The sequence below is a fragment of the Mastigoproctus giganteus genome, chromosome 6, assembly GCF_048544385.1.
Source record: "Mastigoproctus giganteus isolate SK-2022 chromosome 6, ASM4854438v1, whole genome shotgun sequence".
NCBI classification, from domain to species: domain Eukaryota; kingdom Metazoa; phylum Arthropoda; class Arachnida; order Uropygi; family Thelyphonidae; genus Mastigoproctus; species Mastigoproctus giganteus.
In genome coordinates, this window is record NC_143580.1 from 133,653,200 (window position 1) to 133,678,285 (window position 25,086).

Sequence of the window (25,086 nt, forward strand, 5' to 3'; positions counted from 1 at the left end):
GTGCAAGTTCATCATTGATCTTATCAGAAGAACACTAGAATAAAATCAAGGGCTAAAGAAAGAAAAATTAAAAATTATTACACACAACAGCCTAATATTTGCTTGGAAGCATGAGGATGGTACAACAACAAATACTAAAATGAGTAGAGTTTTTATTCAAGTCTTTATAAGGATAAAGGACAACTGGATCCAACACCAGATGCAGAAGCTGCTGTACCAGAAATTTTGTTGGTAGTAGTAGATGCTATAAAACCAATGAAAAATGGCAAAGCAGCTGGGACCTGATAAAGTCACTGCTGAAATGTTGAAAGACCAGCCAGTATGTAAAGCTCTAGCCAAACTATTTTCAAAATGCAAGCTATTTAACAAAGTACCTGTAGCATGAAAAAATACAGAAGCCATTCTACTGCACAAGAAAGGTGACGAGGCAGATTTAAAAAACTACTGACCACTAAGTCTATTGCCAGTTGTCTACAAGGCTTTCTTTACTTAATGTGGCACAACTCAAAGAGCAGGCAGGTTTCAGAAGCATCTTTAGTACAATGGATCACATCCAAACAGTGCAGCAAGTTATTGAACAGCACAATGAATACAAGCTCCCATTATGTATAGCCTTCATTGACTTTGAAAAAGCATATGACTCAATCATAAAACAAGCAGTAATCAATGCCCTGATCAACCAGGGTGTAGACAGAGCTTACATCAATTTTCTCCAGTCAATATATGAAAAGACTATTGCATCAGTATGGGTTAGCAATGATAAGTTTCGGATCAACACAGAAAATGTGTAGAAAAAATTTTTTGCAAGCTAAATTGGGATAGTAAAGGACTCGAGATAAATGGAGATTACCTGAATCACTTCAGATTTGCAGATATTATTCTCTTTGCCAGTGATCCGGAAGAATTGCAGCAAAACATTGAAAAATATGTGCATCGATTCGCCAATGAACGAAGATCATTGAAAGAACAAAGCACTTAGCCCATTAACAGCCAGTGTCCCATTTATGGGATGCAACTTTTAATGAAAATAAAAATAATGGAAATGCAGAAAACTGGATTACAGGCAGCACATTAGTTTGAAACTGATCTATAATCACGGTGTTTATTGTCAGATGGTGCTGAAATACAAAAAGTTAGGACAGAAAGCATTTACAAGTTTTTCGTTTTCAAGCGTGTGTGTGTGTGTGTGTCATAAGAATGATAAGTGTATAAAAGTTTGTGTTTTTTCAAACACTATAAGGGCTGTAGAAATATATTCTAGAATAGTTGCTTTTTGTGATTCAACTAAAAGGGTAAGCCACCTACACTATTTATTGAAATTTGTTATTTATGTTGATGTCCCATTTTTAGGACATTGGCTGAAAATAACATCAGCAAGCACGTGGATGTTTCTCGAGTCAAAACGAAATTTTAGTGGTTTACCTTTGTAAAAATATATAACAAAGCCATGAGTGGTGGAAAGTACACTGTTAGAAAATATCTAACTACAAAAGAGATAGAGGAAATGTTTGCGGATCCTGCAGTTTGGGAAGACATGGATAACGACAATGTTGATGTTCCAATCATTCCTCCAGATCCTGATGAGCTAACTGACACAGAGAATTTTGAAGAAAATAATCTTGAAGGAAAAGAAATGGAAGATGTTGCAGGTACCCTAGAGTTATTTACACCTATAAATGACGAATCTGAATTGAGCAGCGATGACGATGCACTGGCTGTAAAAAAACGTAAGCTGTGTAAAGTGACGAACCATCTTTCGCATAATGAAGATACATCAAGAAGCTTTTCAAGACTATCAGAATCTCGCAATAAATACAAAAAATCAATTTCTCAAACAGTTGGAAAAACACCAGAGTGGACAAAGAATCAAATACAGTACACTGAGACGAACAGTTTATCCCAAAATAATTTTGAAAATGTTACATCTCTGTTATACGGTAAAACAGCAGTTTAAATTTTTGAAGAGTTTTTCTCTCAAGGCATTATTGATCATATAGTAGAGCAAAGCACATTGTAAGCACAACAAAAAAAGACCCAAATTTTTCGCTTAGTGCCAATGAATTGAGAAGTTTTATTGGGGTTCTATTGTTTAGTGGTTATCACAAACTTCCTCAAGAGGACATGTATTGGGAACAACCCCAGATACTGGTATACCTTTAGTATACAATGCGATGCCAAGAAGATGATTCAAAGAAATAAAAAAGTATCTCCATTTAGTGGACAATTCACGCCTTAATATAAATGACAAAATGTTCAAAGTACGACCATATTTTGATATGCTAAAGCAAAACTTTTTAAAATTTGGCTTGATTCACGCCCATTTATCAATAGATGAAATGATGATTCAATATAATGGACGACATTCTGCAAAAAGTTTATGCGTGGAAAATCAATCAAATTTGGTTACAAACTCTGGTATTTATGTAGTTCAAGTGGTTATTTATATAATTTTGAAACGTATTGTGGCCAAAGTGAGAAAATGGAGGGACAATTGGGAGTTCAAGTTATTACAAACCTAATTTCATCAATACCTGCTGACCAATATGAAAAACATGAACTGTTTTTTTCGACAATTTCTTCACCAGCCATGAAATAATGTGCCACCTTAGAGAGCTGAGAATGAAAGCAACCGGAACAGTCCGAGAAAACCGAACACAAAAGTGTCCTTTGATTTCTAGCAAGCAAATGGAAAAAGAGAAGGGTCAGGGCTATTTTGATTATAGATTCGACCAATCAAATGAAGTACTTGTGCTAAAATGGAATGATAATAAACCGGTTTCACCTGCCACTAATTACAGTTGCATTGAGCCATTAGGACAAACTAGACGTTACTCCCGTAAAGACAGAAAGAAAATTCAAATTCCTATACCAAAGGTCATACAAGAATATAATTCACATATGAGTGGTGTGGATGTGTTAGATAAGCAAGTTTCACTTTATAGAATCAGAATTCGTTCAAAAAAATGGTGGTGGCCATTATTCACACAGCTCCTAGATATATGCATTGTCAACACTTGGAGATTGTATCAAATTACAAATTCTCAAGAAAATGTATCGCTTCTGAATGTAAGCAGGAAAGTAGTGTTGGCCTACCTTTCTAAAACAACTTCTTCTGCTTCAAAAAGGCCGTGTCCACAAAAGTCTAAACTTTTGATGCCTCTCCAAATTCTCTAATTCCCTATTAGAGAATTTGGAGAGAGTGAATTTTCCTTTATCCCAGAAATTCATCTGTTGTTTCAGAGAAATTAGTCATCCACACTTTCACTAAATTTCACCTGTCTCTGTATGGCAGGTACAAGCGGTCCCTGAATCAGTTTTGTTTTAGCTGCTGTGCAAGTAACCTTACAGTGTCTAAGAGGAAGTCCTTGAGTGTAGTGGAAGTGCTTAATAGTATAGATCAGGGTGTTTAAAAAAAAAAAAAAAAATCGCTTTAAAATTTGGTATCCCTGCCAGTAGTATGTCAACCATTCTGAAAAACCGTGTTTCGATTCTCAAACTACCACAGGCACACCACAGAGTTGATACGTTGATCTGGGGTTACTGTTTCCCATATGTAGTACTTTACATTTGTCAATGTTAAACTTCATTTGCCACCTCTCAGCCCATCTGCTCAACCTTTCCAGATCCTGTTGCAGCAGCATAGCATCAGTAGTGTCCTTAACAACCCTGCCAACCTTTGTATCGTCTGCAAACTTGGACATTAAGCTTGATATACCATCATCAATATTATTTATAAATACAGAAAACAACAATGGACCCAACACTGAACCCTGAGGAACACCACTAATAACATTAGTCCACGTTGAGCAGTGTCCATTGATTACCACTCTCTGTCTTCTGCCACTCAACCATCCCTTTATCCATAGTAGCAATTTGCCTCCAATGCCACACTGCTCTAATTTGTGCAGCAGTCTTCCATGCGCAACAGTATCAAAAGCCTTTCTAAGATCCAAATATATAATATCAAAGTTATTCCCTGCATCCAGTTCTTTTGTGACTACATCATAGTATCCAATCAAATTGGTAAGACAAGACCTGCCCTTAACTAAACCATGCTGTATCTGAGCTATAACTGAATTCTTGTCTAGATGATCCTGCAGTGCTTCTTTAACCAGTGCCTCCATTAATTTTCCTGGAACCGAAGTTAAACTAACAGGCCTATAATTACTTGTGTCAGCCTTTGATCCTCCTTTGTGAATTGGGGTTACATTTGCACATCTCCAGTCTATGGGTACCTCCCCTGAGTCCAAAGAAGCTCTCATAATTATGGCTAGGGGTTTACTTACTTCCTTTGCTGCCTCCTTTAATATAACTGGATAGATCCCATCCACCCCGGGTGCCTTTTTTATGTTTATTCTCAACAATTTCTCCTCCACTTTCCTCTCAGTTATTAGAAAATCATCTAGCTCACTGCCAATGTTTACTTCATCTACGACATTCCCCTTCCTGAATAACTCCTCATGTGTGAATGTAGATGCAAAATACTCGTTTAGATTGTTAGCCACCTGAGCAGGATCCTCAACTGTTGAACCATCAACATCCAGTGGACCAATCTGATTCATCCCTTTTCTTCTTGAGTTTAAATAGGTAAAGAACTCTTTTCTGTTTTTCTTTGCATCCTTTGCCAAGGATTTCTCATAATCAGCCTTTGCCTGCCTAATTTCCTTTGTGACTTGGTTACAGACCAACTTATATCTATCATAGGCTTCCATGTCACCCATTAATTTGTATGTATCCCATGCATTTTTCTTCTCTGCCATATGTCTCATTAGTTCATCTGACAACCATTTAGGCCTGAACCTTGAACAATATTTCTTGGTTGGTAAGTAAAGCCTGGTAGCTTCCAAGATTAGTTCCTTGAATGCTTCCCATTTTGAATTTGCTGTTGGTAACATCATCAGTTGGTCCCACTGTATAGAATTTAAATACTGTCTCAGACCATCATAGTCGCCTTTACGAAAGCAAAAACCCTTCCTTTTACCTCCTTGAATAAATTCCACTTCAGCACTCTGTGATCACTGCCATCTAGTGGTTCCTTTATCTGCAGATTCTTAATGCATGAAGAATCACTGCTGATAATCAAATCAAGAGTATTACTCCCTCTAATTGCCTCCCGAACATGCTGGTGTAGAAAACAATCATCCAATAAATCCACAAAAGCCTTGCTAGTGTGTGAGTGACCAACCCACAAATTCCAGTCAATATCTGGGAAATTAAAATCCCCCATTATAAGACTCTGATTTACTGGCCCATTCTATTTCCCTGTACAGTATCTTATTATACTCATCAGAGTCATTAGGCCTATACCACACTCCTACTCTCAATTTTGATTTACCTATGCTTATGTCACACCAAACTGACTCGACACTGCCCTGTCCATCGATGTCGACTGGCTTCACTTCCTTGGATTTTATGTGTTTCTTAACTAATAGCATAACCCCTCCTCCCTTCCTATCCTGTCTATCCTTTCTGTAGACGTTGTACTCCCCAAATTCCAGTTCTGCATTCCTTATATCTGTGTGACACCACGTCTCTGATATCCCAACAATATCTGCCTTTGATGTTTTGAGCAATACCTCAAATTCATCAAATTTATTTACTAAACTCCTAGCATTGGTGTACACGCAAGTATACATGCACCTGTTTCTATTCTTAGCTACCCTAACACAACCCATGTGTTTACTTGTATCGCAATGACTTCCCGCAGTCTCTGAAATATCCTGCATCTTGTTTTTCAGGCTTCTGCTCATTCCAATAGAAGCAGTGCAAGAATCTCTTTCACCTCTGCCAGTGGCTACTGTTAATCTATTAGTCTTTATCTCCCCTCCAACCTAGCAGTTTTCCGACCCACCTAACACTGCCTCGATAGCATCAGCAAATATTCTTGCACCCTTTCTATTTAAGTGTATCCCATCCCTGTAGAAGCAATCTCTCCTGTTAACAAGTACAGTCCAGGCTGAAAAAAATTCTACCCCTTGAGCCTTGCACAATCTTTCCAGGGCCGAATTGATCGACAAGGCTCTCATCATATACTCCCTATCGTGTCTGGGCAGAATTGCAGACACTTTCAAATTCAACCCTACTTCACAGCTTTTTTTCAACTGTGACCTGTACTTGTTAAGTAATTCCGCTGGTCTCCTACTCTTAATATCATTAGTGCCAACGTGTACAACTATATCACCTTTTGTGCCCTTAAAAGATGATATCCGCTCTACAACGTCATCAACCTTTGCCCCTGCAGACATAACCTTGGTCCTGTTCCTCCTATCCTTTTTACAAAGCATGTTCCCCATTTCCCTGACAATAGAGTCACCAACAACTACTAGTTCCTGTGGGACCAGCGCATTCTGCCTTGGGGGCTGCCTCTGTGTTGCAAGATGACCAAGTGCAAGCTCTGGTGTTGATGTGGGCAGCTGAGAGCTTGATGGGCCCCTCAATTTATTTCCTTCGGGGGCATCCACCCTGTCCTTCAAGGTCTCATATAGGCCCATAACAACGCTGAGTTGTCGCCTAATTTCCTTGCTCTCCTTGCATCGTGCACACACACACACAAAGACATCCCCCATGGCAGTATCATGTCCTGTACTCGATTGCTCCGCAAATATCAAGCAAACAGTGCATCTTAAAAGGCTGTGATTCAGAGGGCAACTGCCCCCCTCAGTTCTCCCCTGAGCCACAGCACTCCCATTAGCTTGAGCCTTTTGCTTTGCTGCTCTGGTCTGAGTCAAGATTTCGATTTAATGTCAATAAAATTACAATTTCAGAACAAAATTAAAACCTTAAACTTGTATCCTAACACAGTTATAACGCTATATTTATTTTTCAGTATCGAGTGTTATCTACTAGTTCCCTTTATATAACTTCCGTATCAAGTTATGTATTAATTATTTGTTACGTTTGTACTCTAAGTCATTATATATATATAGTTAAAAGTACAATTTAATTGACAATGAAGTTTAACAAGATTAATAGATTTACTGATTAATTGACAATATTATATTATGCACTATACTATACAAAGCTAATGCTATCGAATTCCGGATATGCTGTATCATGTTACAATGGCGGTAATTACGAACGGTAGTTCTACGGACTCTTAAGTATTGATTAATTTCCAAATCTCGCTGTCTCAATTTAGAATAAACTAAGGAGCCTGACTAGGTCTATAGCTAAGAATGATGATATCCAGCTCAGGACCCCGGGCTGGATATCATCATTCTTCTCTTTCTAGGTGATTCCCTTCTACTTTTGACTCTCTCTCTCTCTCTCTCTCTCTCTCAGGGTAACTTGGGACCTTTTTTTTTTCCTGGTGCAGCATAAGCCTCAGGCTTTCTTGCACCATATGGCTATTAGTAATAATAATAATAATGTGCAACAGGAATAAATTCACAGAAGTCTTGCTAGTGTGCGAGTAACCAATCTACAAGTTCCAGTCAATATCTGGGAAGTTAAAATCCCCCATTATAAGACATTTTGATTTACTGGCAAACTTTATTTCTCTGTACAACTGTTTGTTGTACTCATTGAGTCATTAGGCTTATAACACACCAAACTGACTCAACATGGAAGACTACTATACAGATTGGAGTTGTATGCCATTAAGGGCAAGTTGCTACAATGGATAAAAGGATGGTTGAGTGGGAGAAGACAGAGAGTGGTATTCAATGGACACAGTTCTTCATGGACTAATGTTATTAGTGGTGTCCCCCAGGGTTCAGTGTTGGGCCTATTGTTGTTTTGTATATTTATCGATGATATTGCTGAAGGTATATCAAGCTTAATGTCAAAGTTTGCAGATAATGCAAAGGTTGGTAGAATTGTTAATAACACTAATGACAGTATGCTGCAACAGGATCTGGAAAAGTTGGGCAGTGGGCTGAGAAGTGGCAACTGAAGTTTAACATTGACAAATGCAAAGTACTGCATATGGATGGATAGCAGTAACCCCAGAGTAACAAACCAACTGGGTGGAGTTACACTCAGGGTAGTGGAGAATGAAAAAGACCTGGGGGTAATTTTGCAGTCAGATATGAAGTTTTCTGAGCAGTGCAGACAGGCTACCAGACTAGGTCATGGGGTTTTGTCACTGATATACAGTAATTTCGCGAGCAGGAATAAGGAAGGGATTATTCCCTTGTATAAGGCAATGGTCAGGCCACACTTTGAGTATTGCATACAGGGCTGTAGAGTTGCTAGAACGAGTACAGAGAAAGGCAACAAGACTGGTAAGGGGAACAAAGGGGTGCCCTTACAAAGAAAGGCTTAAGTTCTGTAAATTGCAATGTCTGGAGACTAGGCACCTGCAAGGCAATCTGATTGAGGTGTATAAGGCCTCGAATTGATTGAGCAGACTCAATGCTGATAGGATTCTTCCTCTTGCTCAGATTACAAACGTGAGGGGCCATTAACTGAAATTGAGGAAAGATAGTTATTGAATAGTGTGAAAATTTGCCTTTAGCCAGTGGGTGGTTAAATGCTGAAAAAAAAGTTCCATCTGTCATTGTGGAAGTTGATAGCTTAAATAAATTGAAGGCAGAACTAGACAAACATTTGGAATGAATAGATGGGTGAAATGGGAAGATTTTTTTTTGACTGATTGCTGTATATGCTTGCTTTCTTGTATCATATACCTCTAATAAGAAATGTTTTATAAATCTCTGATTTGTTGAATTTTCTGTTTTAATTTGGTGAAATTTGAATGGCAATTGTGAAAAACTTTTATCCAGATATTTCTCTCAGAAGGCGCCTCTGTAGCCAGGTGGGCAGGAGCAGCAGGGTGTAGACACGCTTCTTGATTAGACCGGGGTTTGAGCCCGTTACCACCAAATATGGAGGATCGGAAAGTTCAGGGAATGACCACCGCATATCTTTGGAGCAATATGGCCTTAGTTGCTAATGCCCCTAAAAAAACCAAATAATAATAACAATAACAATTTCTCTCAGAAAAAATCATTTGCACTGAGGACAAGGATTCCTTAGTGGCTATGCAGTGTCACCGAATCATATAAAAAGATGATTCAGAAACCTGTTATATAAAACTTGTGCATAGAAAATTTGAGCCATTGGTAGAGTAAAACTAGATGTCACTTATCTGATATCGCACTACTCTTTATGCAAAAAGAAATAGTTGCAAAGATGATGGCAGACAGGTTCTCATATAAAATTTTTGTACGAAAACTGGAGAAAAAAAAAATCACTACAGAAGCAATTGCAGTAAAAGTTGCTATATTAGGAAGGTAGAAAAACTTTCAGAACATTATTTTCAAGGGTCACCTGTCAGATACCCTGACATTATCATTGATTTTTTTATTTATTTATTTATTGTACTAGGTAATTCCAGCCAGCTTTCCTGTCACCCCTGCCACTATTTACATACTGTACAGATAATTATAATTGCTCCATTATAACATGTGGAAGTTCTGCACATTGTGCCCACTCCATTATAAAAGGACTATCTTGTCCTTTTATCTGTTTTTGAAGCCAGTTGGATTTAAACTACACGCAAAATGCAGTGGTCTCAATTTTCACAGAACTTCTTTGCCTTTGCAATGACTTTCTTGATATTGCACTGCTATCAAGCAGATGGCCTCTCCAAGAGATTAATTGGTCTTTTTTTTTTTTTTAAAGAAGAGATTATTATGGCAGACTGTTTCAGGGCTAACTGGTCCCTGTTAGACAGCAGGTAATTTCTAATGGCAACATGCTGACAAAGCAGTTGTAAAGGATTTGTTCTATGCGAGCTGCCATGCTGTATACAAAATCAGTATTATCCATACAGTTTAAATCCTGCTGGCCACAAAAATAGGTGGAAGAATGAGATAGTCATTATAATTATTTTAAAGATGTAAATGTTTAGTTTTTAGTGTTTAATATTAATTGAAATGTGTTTCTCCAAAAATACACCACCACTAGGTGTACCTTTCTAAAATCCAGAAAATTTTTTAAATCCCATACCTCTCAATCCCTTAGGATGCTGGAATTTAAAGTGCTTAACGTATGAGTAATTATGACGCATACATTTGTTTCCTGCAATTGTTTTGTGCTATTTACTATTTATATTAGACAAAATTTGAAATTTATTCTGACTGTATTATAGTTATTGAATTTTTCTGTTATCAGGAAATGCAAGAAGCCTTTACAGCCAAAGTTAACTTTTACTGTTATATCCAAAGAAGATAAATATGATGAAAAACAAAATACCATAATTCAGATATTAGGTTCGCATTTAAATGTTTCAGATAAAGGAACTGCTCTCCTTGCTTATGGCAATATTATATGCCCAACATTTGAGTACATAGTAAGTACATTTTTTTTTTTTTTTTTTTATCTGCCTTCATATACTATTAATGTAATTAATTTTTACATTTCACTTTGTCGTTTATGCAGAAATAATTTTCCACATGCGATACATATATTATTTTCATATAAACCTCAGAAGTCAAAATTTCATACGAAAAATAATGTTTAAAATTGAGTTATATTTCATAAAAATTTATGGATATCATTTAACTTTTATGGTCTTAAGGAAAGTTTAATTTTCTTCATGATTTCAGTTATGGGTTTTTTTTTTTTTTCTAATTTAGATCCATTGATCTGTTCATGGATAGCACTGGTGGCACCAGCTGTATGCTAGCTAAATTAGTGTGCTAATAAAGTTAATTAATAAAGAAGGTTTTTAAATTAAAAAATTATATTTTTTTTTTCAAAAAAAATTATTTTTAGTATTAGTTAAAATTAATTCTAAAAATTAAAAAAAAAAAAACATTAGGGAGTGTTGCTCAAAAAGAAGTTATATTTTAGATAAAATAAGTGTTGGTGAGTGATAGGTTAAGATTTGGGACCTAAGGGTGGTTTCATTTTCTGACTGTGAATGTTTTTCAAAATGGCTACCATATACGGTACTATTATTCTTGAATATAGAAAAACAGGAAATTTCAAAGTCAGTAAACTTTTAAGGAACTATGATCAGTTACTGAAACTTCTAAACAGAACAGTTGTGCTACTTGATAGCTTTGCTGTAGAAGTTTTTAGGATACCAATTTGTATTTAAAAATACTCACTTGTTGTAGGGTTATTAATTTTTCTAAATTTCAAGGTCACAGTAATTCTACTGAGTCAACCATTTGGATTTATGATAAAAGAACTACAGCAGTGCCACTTGCTTGTTCAGTCATTGGTGACTGGCAAATCGGCATAAATTGCATAAAATTGTTGATTTACATCTTTACAAAAGATAACAGTTGAAGGGTTATTTGAATCCAGGAAGAATGGGATAGGGAATATCAAGACATACAAGTTAAAGTTGTTGATTTGGTATATGCCTCTTCTACAGATACTTCCATGGGCACTGTTCTTCTGAATTAGCTTCTATAATTCCTGCTCTCTCTTTCAAAACAGTCTGAACATGTGCCGCCACCAGCCAGCATCCATTTACTGTCCAACTTTTCATCTTCCTCGTTTATTCATTCAACTGCCGTTTTCTGGAACAACCTTCCTTCATACGTATTTCCTGAAAATTACAGTCTACAGAAGTTCAAGTCCAATCCAATGTCAACAAATATCTTCTTTCGTCTTCTCAACCTCCAACCCAAGCACGGTACTAAGTACTATAGGTTCTAACATCTCTCGTGTTTGGGGTTTACATAAAAAAAAAATATATATATATACATGGATAGAACTGCGACATCACGAGGAAGCTTCACCATTGAATAAGAGCTACCACATCTATATGGCTGCGACAGGTTTGGCAGCTTAAATATATTGCCTTCAATAGAAAAAGAAGCCTCAAAACTGATTAGAACGGATGTGGTGGTATCTGCAACCAACAAGATCAGCTGGTTACAATATATATTAAACTAGCCACACTCAATATTATGACATTGTCAGGAAAAATTGAGGAGTGTGTGGACATCTTAAAGGAAGGACAGAAAAATAAGCATACTTGGATTGAGTGAATCAAAATGGAAAGGAAATGGGTGTAGAGAGTTACGAGGAGGTTATTACCTATATTGGTGTGGGGGCGATGTAGCGAGGAAGGGTGTATGTAGCCATTATTATAGATCACAGGATTAAGGAAAGGCTACTGGAGGTGAATAATATCAGCAACAGACTCATGTCAATTAAACTGCAAATGAATGACAGCAAAACATTGGAGATAGTATAATGTTATGCAGCGCAGACTGCTTGCGAAGAAATGGAGAAGCTGGAGTTTGAGGACAAGCTGGAAGAGAACATCACAAGTGGAGATATAGTTATCATGGATGACCTGAAAGCAAAAGTCTGAGTGGAGAGACAAGGACTAGAATACGTTATGGGTTCACATGGTTGGGGACCCATAACGTATTCTAGTCACCATCATCAGGCATGATGATGGTGAGAGGCTGTTGGATTTCTGTTTACGAAACAGCTTGGTCATAGGAAACACCTGATTCAAGAAGAGAAAGAGTCACAAAGTGGCAAGATACAGTTGGGATGATCAACAGGAATCCCTCCTTGTCTGTATACTTGTGCATAAAGAGCGACACAGAAGACTAGTGGATGTCACGGTCATTCCTAGTGTCACCTTGGGTGGTGATCACAGGTTAGTTGTTGAAGTTTTAAGATTCTCTAAATTGAAGAGGATCAAAATAACAAGAGAGAGAAAACTACTGGTGTGAAAGTAGAAAGAAGAGGAAAAGGGGGCGATGTTCGGAAGGTTGTAATTAAGACAGTTGTGAACAGCGTGGAATCAGAATGGAAAGCATTCAAAGACTATTGTAGGACTGACAGAGTAGGTTTGTGGAAGGACAAGCAATAGAAGGAGATGGAAAGAAACCCCATGGTGGAATGATAGGATGAGAGAGGCTGTGAAAATCAAGAATAATGCATTCAGGACCTACTTTCAGAACAGAAATGATGAGAATAAAGAGAGAAATGAAACTGTAAAGAGAGAGGCCAAGAGGATAGTTAATGAGGAGAGAAGACTGTGGTTGGAAGAATGGATTGAAACTCTACGACAAGATATCGATGGTAATAAAAAGATGCTGTATGGTTTGGTGAACAGAGCAAATGCTTGATGGATGAGAATGAGAACCTAATAACCAAGTATTTTGAAAATTCAACAATTTTTAAAAGTATTTTGAAAATTGTTGAATGTGCAGGACAGCCAGCAAAATGGACAAAGGTAGATTGATCATAAAAGAGGGGATGAAAGAGAAGATATGAAGAGAGAGCAGGCAGGCAGGCAGACAGACAGACAGACAGACAGACAGACTTAACGTGGAATGATGTAGTGCAGGCATGGAAATACATCAAAACAGGTAAGTCTGATGGTATGGATGAGATAAATGGAGAGATGCTGAAGGTTACAAGGCGCCTTCGTAGCCAGGTGGGAAGGAGCAGCAGTGCGTAGCACATGCTTCTTGGTTAGACCGGGGTTCGAGCCAGTCACCACCAAATACAGAGGATGTGGAAAGGTCAGGGAATGACCACCGCATATCCCGGAGCAATATGGCCTTAGTTGCTAATGCTCCAAAAAACAAATAAATAAAATAATAGCTGAAGGTTACAGGCGAGCCAGGGATATCGCGGACATACAGACTGTTCCTTAAGAGATAGGTGCCGAAGGACTGGAAAGAAGGTGTGATCATCCCGTTGTTCAAGAAGGGGAACAGGAAAAAGTGTTCCAATTAAAGAGGCATCACACGTGAGTCAGCTGTATGAGAGAGTGTTAGAGCGGAAGATAAGGGGAACGATTGAAAGTAAGATGGCTGAGGAACAGTATGGCTTTAGGCCTGGCAAATTGACGGTAGATCTAATTTTCTGTATCAGGCAACTGATGGAAAAGTGTTATGAACACAATAAAGAATTATGGATGGCATTTTTGAATGTAAAGAAAGCGTTTGATGCCATAAAGAGAGAAAGAAAGCGTAGGAGATTTTGAGAAACTTGGGGATAGAGGAACATCTTGTGGAGAGAATTGAGAATATGTGCACCAATGCAGTGAGCAAAGTAAGAACAGTGATGGGGTTAGTGGAGAGCTTCTAAATAACATCAGGTTTGAGGCAAGGAGGCATCCTGTCACCACTACTGTTCATAGCTATCATGAATAATGTGTAATGTAGAGTGGTGGAACAAGTTGGACAGGACTCAATGAAATTATATGGGGGGGGGGAGAGAGAGAGAGAGAGAGAGAGCAGGGAACAAGTGCAACGGCAAGTTGATATATGAGCTAGCATGGCCAATAAGTTTGGACTGGTTTTCAGTCAGGAGAAGAGTGAAGTAATAGTTCTAAAGAGGAGTGGCAAGCTTGACGGATACATTACGATGGAAGGGAAAGAGCTAAAAATGGTTAACAATTTCAAGTATCTAGGAAGCACCATTACAAAGACTGTAGTGATAGACGAAGAAATAAGTAGATACAAGTGGGCGGGAATTTCTATAGGCAGACAAGAGATCTTATATGGAACGGGAACATACCACTGAAGTGTAATTCGGGGAGCAGAAATGAGATTTGTGAGGAGCATAGCCAGAAAGACAAGACACGACAAAATCGGGAACGATGTGATTAGAGAGAGAATTCAGGTTGAAAAACTCCAGAATAGGATTGAAAGGTCCTGTTTGAAATGGTTTGGACATGTCAAGAGGATGGACGAGAGGCATTTGCCAAGAAGAATGTTTGATTTACAATTAAGGGACAAAAGACCAAGGGGGAGGCCAAGAATGAGATGGCAAGACATGATAAAGACCAATGTCATTAAGAGAGGAGGAAACTGGAGTGAAGTCGACGACAGAGAGAAGTACATGGAAACTGCTACTAACAGACTAGTCTGTTAGACAGCAGTTTCCATGTTTTCTGTGATTTGTGCTTATTCTAGTTTTCTGAAATGTTTTAGAAATTAATTTACAAATTATTTTCTCTTGAAAAGTTATTAGAAACATGCAGATTTATTTTGTGCATATTGTTTTGCACAAATCTATCAGGTGCCAGATGCTCATTTGAGGATCAAAAAATTGATCCATTTCAGGTGCGTAAAAGTTTAGAAACAACTCAACTCTTCAGATGGATGATACTTTAGCCACTATTGCAGTAGAAGGTAGAGTTGATACAAAATGGGTAGAGTTGATACAAAAGTTGATACAAAATCGGTGGATACAAAACATGCCAGTTTTTCCAGTGCAGATAGAATTTTGATGTATAACAGAATATAAAATTGTTTTTCTGACATTGTCATCACATTAATGCAGAATGTGAGCATCTTAAATTTTTCCAGAAAAAAAATGCAAAAAATTGGTTCTTCGATGTGAATAGACTTTTAGTGAAAAAAAAGAGAAAGAGAAAGAAAGATGGCTACTGCTGCTTTTGAATATAAAGAAAGTGTTACAGATGTTGAAGAAGCCTCTTACTTGAATATAAAGAAAGTGTTACAGATGTTGAAGAAGCATCTTACTTGAATATAAAGAAAGTGTTACAGATGTTGAAGAAGCATCTTACTTGAATATAAAGAAAGTGTTACAGATGTTGAAGAAGCATCTTATAGTGTGTATCTGATTTGTTGGGTTGGGTATGTCATATGCTTACATAGGATTTCTTTTCACGTAAATATACCTTTTAAATTTAATATTTATTTGTAAGTACAGTCAGTCCTCGTATAACACGTGTTTACATTACACGAATTCGATCATACACGATTTATAAATAGGGGAACGATATCTTATATAACACGAACCGAATTCGCTTATGCACGATTCGCCTTTGTGTTTACAAGAAATGGCAGTCGAACACAGATCACCACAACCGAAAGCAACACGATAGGAATGAAGAGAAGATTCTGAAAATGTATTTGTGTTTTATATCAGTGAAAGGGAAACACATTTCACCATAATAACGTAAAAACCAAGACAATTCCAGCTATTGGTATAATCGCAAATGCAATTAGATCGAGTTTACTACCAGTTTATAACAGATTCCACTAGCAGGAACGCAACTGGAAATTGTTTTTATTGTTTTATGGTAACCCCTAGAAATGTGCTTTAGTAAAATGTGAGGTGTTAATAGTGTATCTCTGCCTTTACGGTGTTGCATATTCAGTTACGACACGTGCACAACTTTGTTTGTGTATCAAGCGTGCCTCCTCGTTTTGTAATTGTGCTTTATTCCCTAAAAATGAGTAAAATACTTAAAAGGTGTGAAAAGGAAGCGTCCTGGTGAAGATACTGCAGATTCAGAGAGAAAAAGTAAAGCAATATCGATAAACAGAGGCGGACTGGGTCAAAAATTTTTACCCGGGAAAATTTGTAGTGGCCTCATACTCTGGTTTATGGCCAAAATCACACAGGCCTCCGGCCCACCGGGGTTTCCCCGGTAAGGCTAATGGCCAGTCTGCCTCTGTCGATAGAGAAAAAATATGAAATTGTGAAACGCTTTGAGCGAAATGAAAGACCATGTGATATTGCATGTGCTACAGGCCTAAATGTGGCAATGCCGAGAATTAGAAAGAATGCAGAGAAAATAAAAACAACTTTCATAGCAGGAACAACTCAAAGTGTAATTAAAATCCATTAGATTAAGACACAAAGAATTGGAAGAGATGGAACCACTGTCATCTGTTTCGATAGAAAATCAAACAAAAAACAAGTTTGCTTACGATAGAAGTAAAATCATTAGCAATATTTTATTACGTAATAGTCGTAATAAAATACGTGAGTATTTTATTACGATTATTTGTTGTGTTTTGGTTACAAATGTGTGTTCAATCTTGGGTGGTCGGCACCTAACCCCATTTTTCCCATAGGGCCTGTTGTTTATAATGCACGATTTTGCATTGCACGAGGGTTTCTAGGAATGCAACTATCGTGCTATATGAGGACTGACTGTATCAGTAATTAATCACTTTCACCTTTTTTTTACACTTGTTATATATAATTTGCGAGCCCCTCCATCATTAAAAAGATCCTTGTAAAATTGTCAGTTACAACTTTCTAGATAATTGAACAAAACAGTGGGGGGGATAAAAAGTACTTCTGGAACATATAAATTAATAAACAAATTGCTTTAAAATACAGTTTATCATATGACACATTAATTACTTATTATTAATTTAAGCAAAAACTTTCAGAACAGCATCTGGCTGAAAGACTGATCCTTATAAAAGTTTTCTAGATTATGATTTAAAAGTTGGAAGTTAATTATTCTTAAATTAGGAACCAGAGAAGGATTTTTTATTGCTTCGCAAACTTCCAAAGAATTTATTTAACTTAGAGGTTAATATTGCATATTTGTTTGGGCACATATAAAGTGGACAATAGCATTTAACTTAATTTCGTGCTGCTGAAACCAGATTGTAGAGTATTTTTATTCTCTTTCAATGGCAAATTGTTCACAACTGAAATTCAAATCCATTTCTTGGTTGAGTTACCAAGCTAGTTGAAGAAAAGGTTAAAAATGTAGTAATATACAGTGGTGCCTTGGGTCACGAACAAATCAGCCCACGAACACAATTTCCGAACAAATTTTGACTCGACCCGCAAACAATGCCTCGGCTCGCGAACAGCATCAGTTGCACGCTGTGAACATTGTTTGTCGTTGCGTCGTTCTTGATATAATTTTTTTTTTTGCTTTTTGCATTAAATTAACTCTCATTATGGCTCCCAAGAAAGTGAAAAGTGTTGGTGACAGTGGTGTAAAGAAGCCTAAGTGTATTACAGTAGAAACGAAGAAGGAAATAATAACTAAACATGAGAATGGTGTTCGTGTTTCTGATCTCGCCAAGCAGTACGACATGGCTAAATCTACGATCTGTACTATCTTAAAGAACAGAGATGCGCTAAAGACGGCTGATGTGGCTAAACGAGTGACTGTGTTAACGAAGCAAAGGTCTCAAGTGTTAGAAGAAGTAGAAAAATTATTGTTAGTTTGGATTAATGAAAAGCAGCTTGCTGGAGACAGTGTTAGCGAGGCCCTAATATGCGAGGCGGCTTTACTTTTGCATGGTGATTTAGTGGCAAAAATGCTGAATACAAGTGATGCTAGCATTGACGAATTTAAAGCAAGTAGAGGCTGGTTCGAGAAGTTTCATCGACAAACTGGAATTCATAGTGTCGTTTGGCTTGGAGAGGCAGCTAGTTCGGACAAAAAAGCAGCAGATGCATATGTGGAGGAATTTGCAAACTTTATCAACTCTGAAGGTTACGTACCGCATCAAGTTTTTAATTGTGATGAAACAGGACTTTTTTTTGGAAAAAAATTGCCAAGATGGACCTACATAACCCAAGAGGAAAAGTCACTGCCTGGCCACAAACCAATAAAGGACAGGCTTACACTTTTATTGTGCACTAATGCAAGTGGGGATTGTAAGATTAAGCCTCTTTTAGTTTACCACTCTGAAAATTCGCACGCTTTTAAACGCAATAAAGTGCTAAAGGGTAAACTTCCAGTATTGTGGAGAGCAAATAGCAAGGCTTGGGTAACAAGATTACTTTTTATGGAGTGGGTGACTGAAGTTTTTACGCCAACTGTCAAGAAATACCTTGAGGAAAATAATTTGCCCCTTAAGTGTCTGCTGGTTATGGACAACGCTCCTGCCTATCCTCCAAGTATGGAAGAAGACTTTGATGTTGAATGTGACTTCATAAAAGTCAGATTTCTGCCTCCTAACACCACTCCTCTCATCCAGCCCATGGACCAGCAAGTAATTTCCAACTTCAAGAAGTTATATACAAAGGCTCTTTTTTCCAGGTGTTTCCAGGTGACCGACACGGATTTGACTCTGCGTGATTTTTGGAAGGATCACTTCCATATCCTCCACTGCATAAACCTCATTGACAAGGCATGAAACAGTGTCTCTAACTGCATGTTTCAATCTGCTTGGAGGAGACGTTGGCCAGGTTGTGTGCCTGATATAGACTTCGAGGAGACAGATGTAACTCTAGTAAATGAGATTGTGACCATTGGCAAGAGTTTGAGCTTGGAGGTCAGCGAGGAGGATGTGGTGGAGCTGGTGGAGGACCACAGACAAGAACTCAACACAGAAGAACTTGTTGAGTTGAAACATGAACATATGAAAGTTATGCAGGAGGAGCACTCAGGAGAGGAGAAGGAAGAGGTGGTACATGTTTCAAGTGCTGAGATCAAAGAAATTTGTAGCAAGTGGAGTGAAGTGCAGGTTTTCATTGAGAAGCATCACACTAACAAAACTGTGACCAGCAGAGCTGTGGACATTTTAAATGACAATGTGATGTCCAATTTTCGGAAAATTATCCAACAAAGAAAAAGACAAATGTCTCTGGATTGTTATCTTGTGAAAATACTAGCCACCGAGCCAGCAATCGAACCACTTCCCAGGATACAAACAAGAGAAAAAAACACCAGAAATGCCCGACATTATTATGGAATGGGACTCTCTTTCGAAGGAGTAGTCTTCCTCCTCCTCTACCATCTACCTGTGCCAGCAACTATCAACCACAAAGGTAAAGTTATACTGTATATTTCATATTATATATTTTTGCCATACATAAATCCATAAAAAGTCAAAAAACAACATGTTTCCGGGGGCGGGTGAATGGATTAATTGGATTTGCATTAATTTCAATGGGAAAAATTGTTTCGGTTCGTGAATGGAGTCAAAGAACGAATTAAGTTCGTGACCCAAGGCACCACTGTATGTGATACTCACTCATTCCATTGACATTTTTCATATTGGTGCTTCACCTTATGACTAATTTATTTGGTTTGCATTTTCTAGAACAGGTGACCCGCCCATTGAAGAGATTACATTGACCATTTTAGTTGATGTGGTAAATCAGACTTCTTTACTGAGGAGCAGCTGATCTTCATAGTGCAATACCAAGGTTAACTCATTGAAATGATGTGACCAGAAAGTTTGCCAAACACTAGAACTATAATTTCAGTTGGACAGCTACTACTTGCATTTAGCTTTGAAATAATGTGAGGGATACTTGGGCTGTTGCCAATAAAATGATTGAGTTTGAACTCCTTGTTAGAACAAATAACTGTAAAACAATAGAACTAATGGAAAATTTGTCACCCAGAAATAGGGAATGATAAGTTTCACTATGACATACACAATGTATTTTGAAAATATTGTGCTTCTTATTAGAAAAAGTGCAGCAAAAGAATGTTCGCAAGGTCAGAAATTAAAGCATAACAGCATAGAATCTGTGATGTGACATGATCAGTAGCAAAGGGAAAATGAGAATTAGGCTATATGATAGACCAGAAGATTGTGAAGAGTATGATAAGGTCCTCTATATGCAGGTAGAATGGGCAAGCAGTTGTGAATGCCTTGTTTTAAGTGATTCCAATTTGCCCTTTATTAAAGGGAACATGAGAGGGGAACTCACCATGGGGACAAAATTTTTAAATCAAATAGGTGAGGATTATTTATGCCAGCACATTGGAAAAGGTACTAGCGGCAAAAATATTCTATGTCTGATCATCATCTGCAAATCAGACAACACATAGGACAGAGTGTGTGAACCAGATTATACTGGAAAGTTTTTGTCTTTGAGGAGTGATCATGAAATTCTAAAGTGGTGAGGGAGGAAGGGGGAGAGGGAGAGAGAGAGAGTGAGTGAGTGGTTGTTAGAGGTAAAGGCATGGATTTAATTTAATTTCAGAAAATCAGACTGACAGTTTAAGATACCCCATGGTCTCTATCAGCTGGGTAGACAGCACAGGGAAAGCAAATAGAGGAGAGCTATGGAATAACTTTAACACTTTGCTGCTTCTGACATGTATAGAGACTCAAAACAGCCCCCAAGTTTTGTGCCACAATGCATATGAGCTGTCATTCTTAAGCAAATGAGTACTATAAAAGTAAAGCACATGAAATTAGCAATTGCTCAATATTGGCATAGATTGAACTTTGGGTTCTTTATAGCAACGCTTAGCTTTTGTTTATAGGCTTGGTACACAGTTTCATCTGTTCTTTGCTTGTGTTGAGATTTGTTTATATATATGGAACAAACTTTTCATGAAATTGAGTTTGTTGTGATTTACAGCTCAGTCCAAAAGCAAATGTTCACTTTTAGTTATGAATTTCAGTCTTTTACTTTTCAGCCATTATTTACAAATTTTTCAGAATGTTTCTCAGCATTTTGAAAAGTATGGCACATGGGATGCTCTCTCTCAAATAGGTTGAAGCGAATGTGTTAAAATAGCATTCACAAACCCTACAAATGCATATTATATATATATAAATAAATAAATAAATATTCATTTATTGCAAATACAGCAAGCCCATTACAGCACATGGCTAGGGGCAGATAAGAATACAAAGGAATGATATAAAGTATATGTACATAGCAAGTTTTATATAGATATTAACAATGGTTAGAAATTTTAGTTATGAATTTAAAAATTGCAGAACAGGGCATTTAGCTTTCAGCTGCCATTACTGGTTGGGTTATTTTTCTTCATTTCATCGGAGATCTGACTCCTGTAGGCTGCAGAGTTGATTAACCTGTTGCAATCAATGTTGTGATGATTTATGAGGTGAAGAAATGCATTGGGGAACATTCTGTCCATTTGTTTGAGCCTGGAGAGGCTGGATTTGAATCGCTGGTTTCTTGTATTTTCCCTGTTGGGGGCAGCTATTATATTGCCTAAATTTGGTGAATCGCATGCAGAGGTGATTATCTTTGCAAGAAGCATGACTCCAGACTCGTTGATCATCTGTTGCAGAGGCTTTGTTTTTAGGTTTTTATAAAGCTGTTGCCTCGATATTGTATGGGGAAAGCGAAGCTTCCTATTGAGCCATCTAAGAACCCAATATTCCAGGGCAAGGAATTTCTTGACGGTTACTTGGGGAGCACCAGACCAGATTATATATATATATATATATATATATATATATAATAGTTAATAATAATAAAAATTAGGCATAAGAAATAAATAAAAAGAACAGATAACCACGAATGTAAGTGTCTGCATAAAGCAATATCCAAAACACATTGTGTAAACTATAGAAGAAATATAAATTAGCGAGGGAAAAAAAAAAAATAATAAAAAAAAAATATATATATATATATATAAAATATTACTAGTATAAAATACATTAAGTAGATGCTTATGTATGGAAAAGAACTATTGAAATACGGTGTACTCTGGTAGCAATATGTGTTGCGAATGAAGGTGGGAAGCAAGGAACCGGAAAAATAATTGTAACGATAGAAAAGCAAAAAAGAATATTTTTGAAGAGACGACCTAGGTGCAGATAGCATTGCAGAGTCTTTCATAATTTTTGTATCTTCATCAGCGGTCATCCACCAAAATCATGAAAAGGACAGCAATGCTCTTACTTCTGTTTCCGACGTGTTCTGTTTGTCAAAAAACACGTGCGAAAGTCCATATGGTAATAACAATTTTAAAGTTTTGAATAAAATTTGAATAACGTAATACCAAGTTTGCAATTAAATAATGTGTTAATAAGTTATATCATACAGAACGTGGATGACCTTACAGAAGTAAGTGCAACGCTATGAAAGTAGAAAAGACAAAGGCAAGGAAAATTCGAAAGACGAGAACTTACCGCTACATGCCGGACTGACAGAAAAGACTGTGTCAGTGGGTTGCCAGTGTATATATATGCATGTGTATGCTAGCAGCGCCTAGCATTAGACAAATTTTGGTGTGTGTATATTTGAAATAACGTGGACGGTGAAGCTACGCTAGGTTAAGTACATGATGCTCTAACTGCCCAGGATAGTTAAGAAATGTAATAGCTGACAAAGTAGCGATAGAAGTCAACTAAACTTTGTTTAAGGCGAAAAATAGGTTGGGTAAAGTTAGAAAAATAGAGCCCTGAATATCACGTTCGGTAAACTAATGGCTCACAGGGCATAAAATGTAGAGGCTAGTAAAGTGGAAAGATGATTATGGTAGAAATATGTAGTTGGGCTAGGGTAGTTCGGGGTTGCAAACCCGTTCCTATAGTTAGGACCCTGAACGAATGTCTGGGAGCTCGTGCATCATGTATTTAAGGTCAGTTGTGTACAAAGTGTTAAAATGCAATATAATTAAGTTATACTATAATATAATTAAATATAAATATTTTATATATGTATTTTATACTAGTAATATTTTATATATACATTATGGCTGTAGGGTACTTTCGCGATAGCAGTGACCCTGATCCATAATTCACGTTATTGTATTATTCTTGATGATTATATATATATATATATACAATCGAACTTCCCTATAACGAATTCGATAAATCCGGCAAAAAAATTCGTTATAGAGAAATTTCGTTATATAGAGAATATCTTTTTTATTAGAAATTGTTATGTAATTAGAAAATGAAAACGAATCTACATTTATTTTTAATGTATTTTATTTCAAAAACACTTATTTTCGCCAGTAAATCTCACAAATTAAAAAAATCTGTAATTTTCGTTTGCACAGTACAATTAAAAAATTGTCTGCTTCTCAAAGAAAACCTCGCATTTGTTCAGAGCATTAAAAACATTATCAGGAACATTTTCACAAAACTGTAGACCCATACGAACCGTTTTAAAAGCGTTAAACATTTCTTCGCGAGTTGGCTTTTCTACGGGTTGTTCTGATGAATCTTCAGCATCATCGTTAATTTCTTCGTGATCGTGGTCGCGTCTAACACTGTTCAGCAGTATTTCATCTTCATTTGGATGTTCTGCTGTGATCTACATAAACATAATTATCCAGTGTTATTTCATTTTCAATGTTTCCAGATGATTCTAATAATGTCCAAAAGTTTTTCAGTTGTGAAAGGGGCAGTTCATCTTGTTCATCCAGTCGTTGTTCGACTTCTGTATTCAATACAAATCTCGCTTTCAAAAAACAATTTTGAATCGTGTATTCAGTGACATCATTTGTCCAAACTTTTGCCAGTTCAGAGATGCAATCTCTAAGGTTAATTGTAACCTCCAAGTTTCTGTTTTCTGATAACGCATTGACAATCTTCATTATTATTCTCCTTCGATAATGAAATTTAAAATTTTTAATAATGCCTTGGTCCATTGGCTGGAGTTTTGACGTTACGTTTGGTGGTAAAAACAACTTCGCACTTCTGACTTTGGCAGGATGTGCCGGACATTTGTCAGTTACCAACGCGATTTTCCTTTTTTCTTTTTTTTATACGCTTGTCTAGTTTTAATATCCATTCTTCAAAAATATCACTTGCCATCCATGCTTTTTTATTAAAAGGTGTAGTCAACTTCCAAAGATTTTGTGTCTCTAAAACATCTTGGGGTTTTTTGATATTCCGAGGACTAAAAGTCTTGATTTTTCACTTCCTGTCATATTTGCTCCAACTAGCACAGTGATTCTTTCTTTGCTTTGTTTTCTGCCAAAACATTTATCATCCTTAAAAGCAAGTGTTCTATTCAGTAAACATTTAAAGAATAAACCCATTTCGTCAGCATTAAAAACATCCTTACGCTCATATTCTTCCAAAATCTTCTTTAAGGTATTGTTCTTCCAACTGTTGCAATCTTCTTCGCTTACATTAACACTTTCTCCACAATTCTGTGGCGCTTCTTAAATTTATCTTGCCACCCAGTGCTCGCATTAAATTCTGTACGTCCAAGGGACTGTGCAAATTTCAGAGCTTGTTGCTTAATTATTAGGCCTGTTATTGGGATATTCTTTTCACGTATCATTTGCACCCATTTTAGAACAGCTTTACCAACATCTTCGTATATACACAACTTAATTCGCTTCTTGTCTACTCCTCCTTCAATTGCATTTAAAAATGATTCTCGTTTTTTTTAAAATAGTATATAAACTGCTTGCAGATATGCCATATTTCTCCGCAACATCTTTTTTTCTTAAAACCCTGGTAAATAACATAACAATCTTTGCTTTATCATTAATACTTAAACACTTTCTCTTCGACATTGTTTTTGCAATTGTAAAAATTACTCGACTGCAGCTCTTACCGATACATACACCGCAAACTTTGGTGCACTGGCCATATAGTGAATTGTTAGTACCGCTACTCAATGGCATTCGCTTACCAATTCAGCAGTATCACTCACTTTGAAGAAATATATGACTTTGTGAATTTCTTTTATTCTGCTTTCATTCATATATACACGAAAGAAAAT

General features: G+C 36.9%; 1 protein-coding gene across 2 annotated transcripts in view; it reads left to right on the forward strand.

The window, feature by feature from the left end:
• The window catches only part of LOC150084591 (WD repeat-containing protein 43-like), a 168,738-nt gene that overhangs the window by 88,714 nt on the left and 54,938 nt on the right, over positions 1 to 25,086 (forward strand). For both annotated transcript variants that reach the window (XM_090375342.1, XM_090375343.1), the window contains exon 8: positions 10,120 to 10,297. In XM_090375342.1, the coding sequence (XP_090231468.1) occupies positions 10,120 to 10,297 (178 nt within the window). The remainder of the gene's footprint in view (positions 1 to 10,119; positions 10,298 to 25,086) is intronic.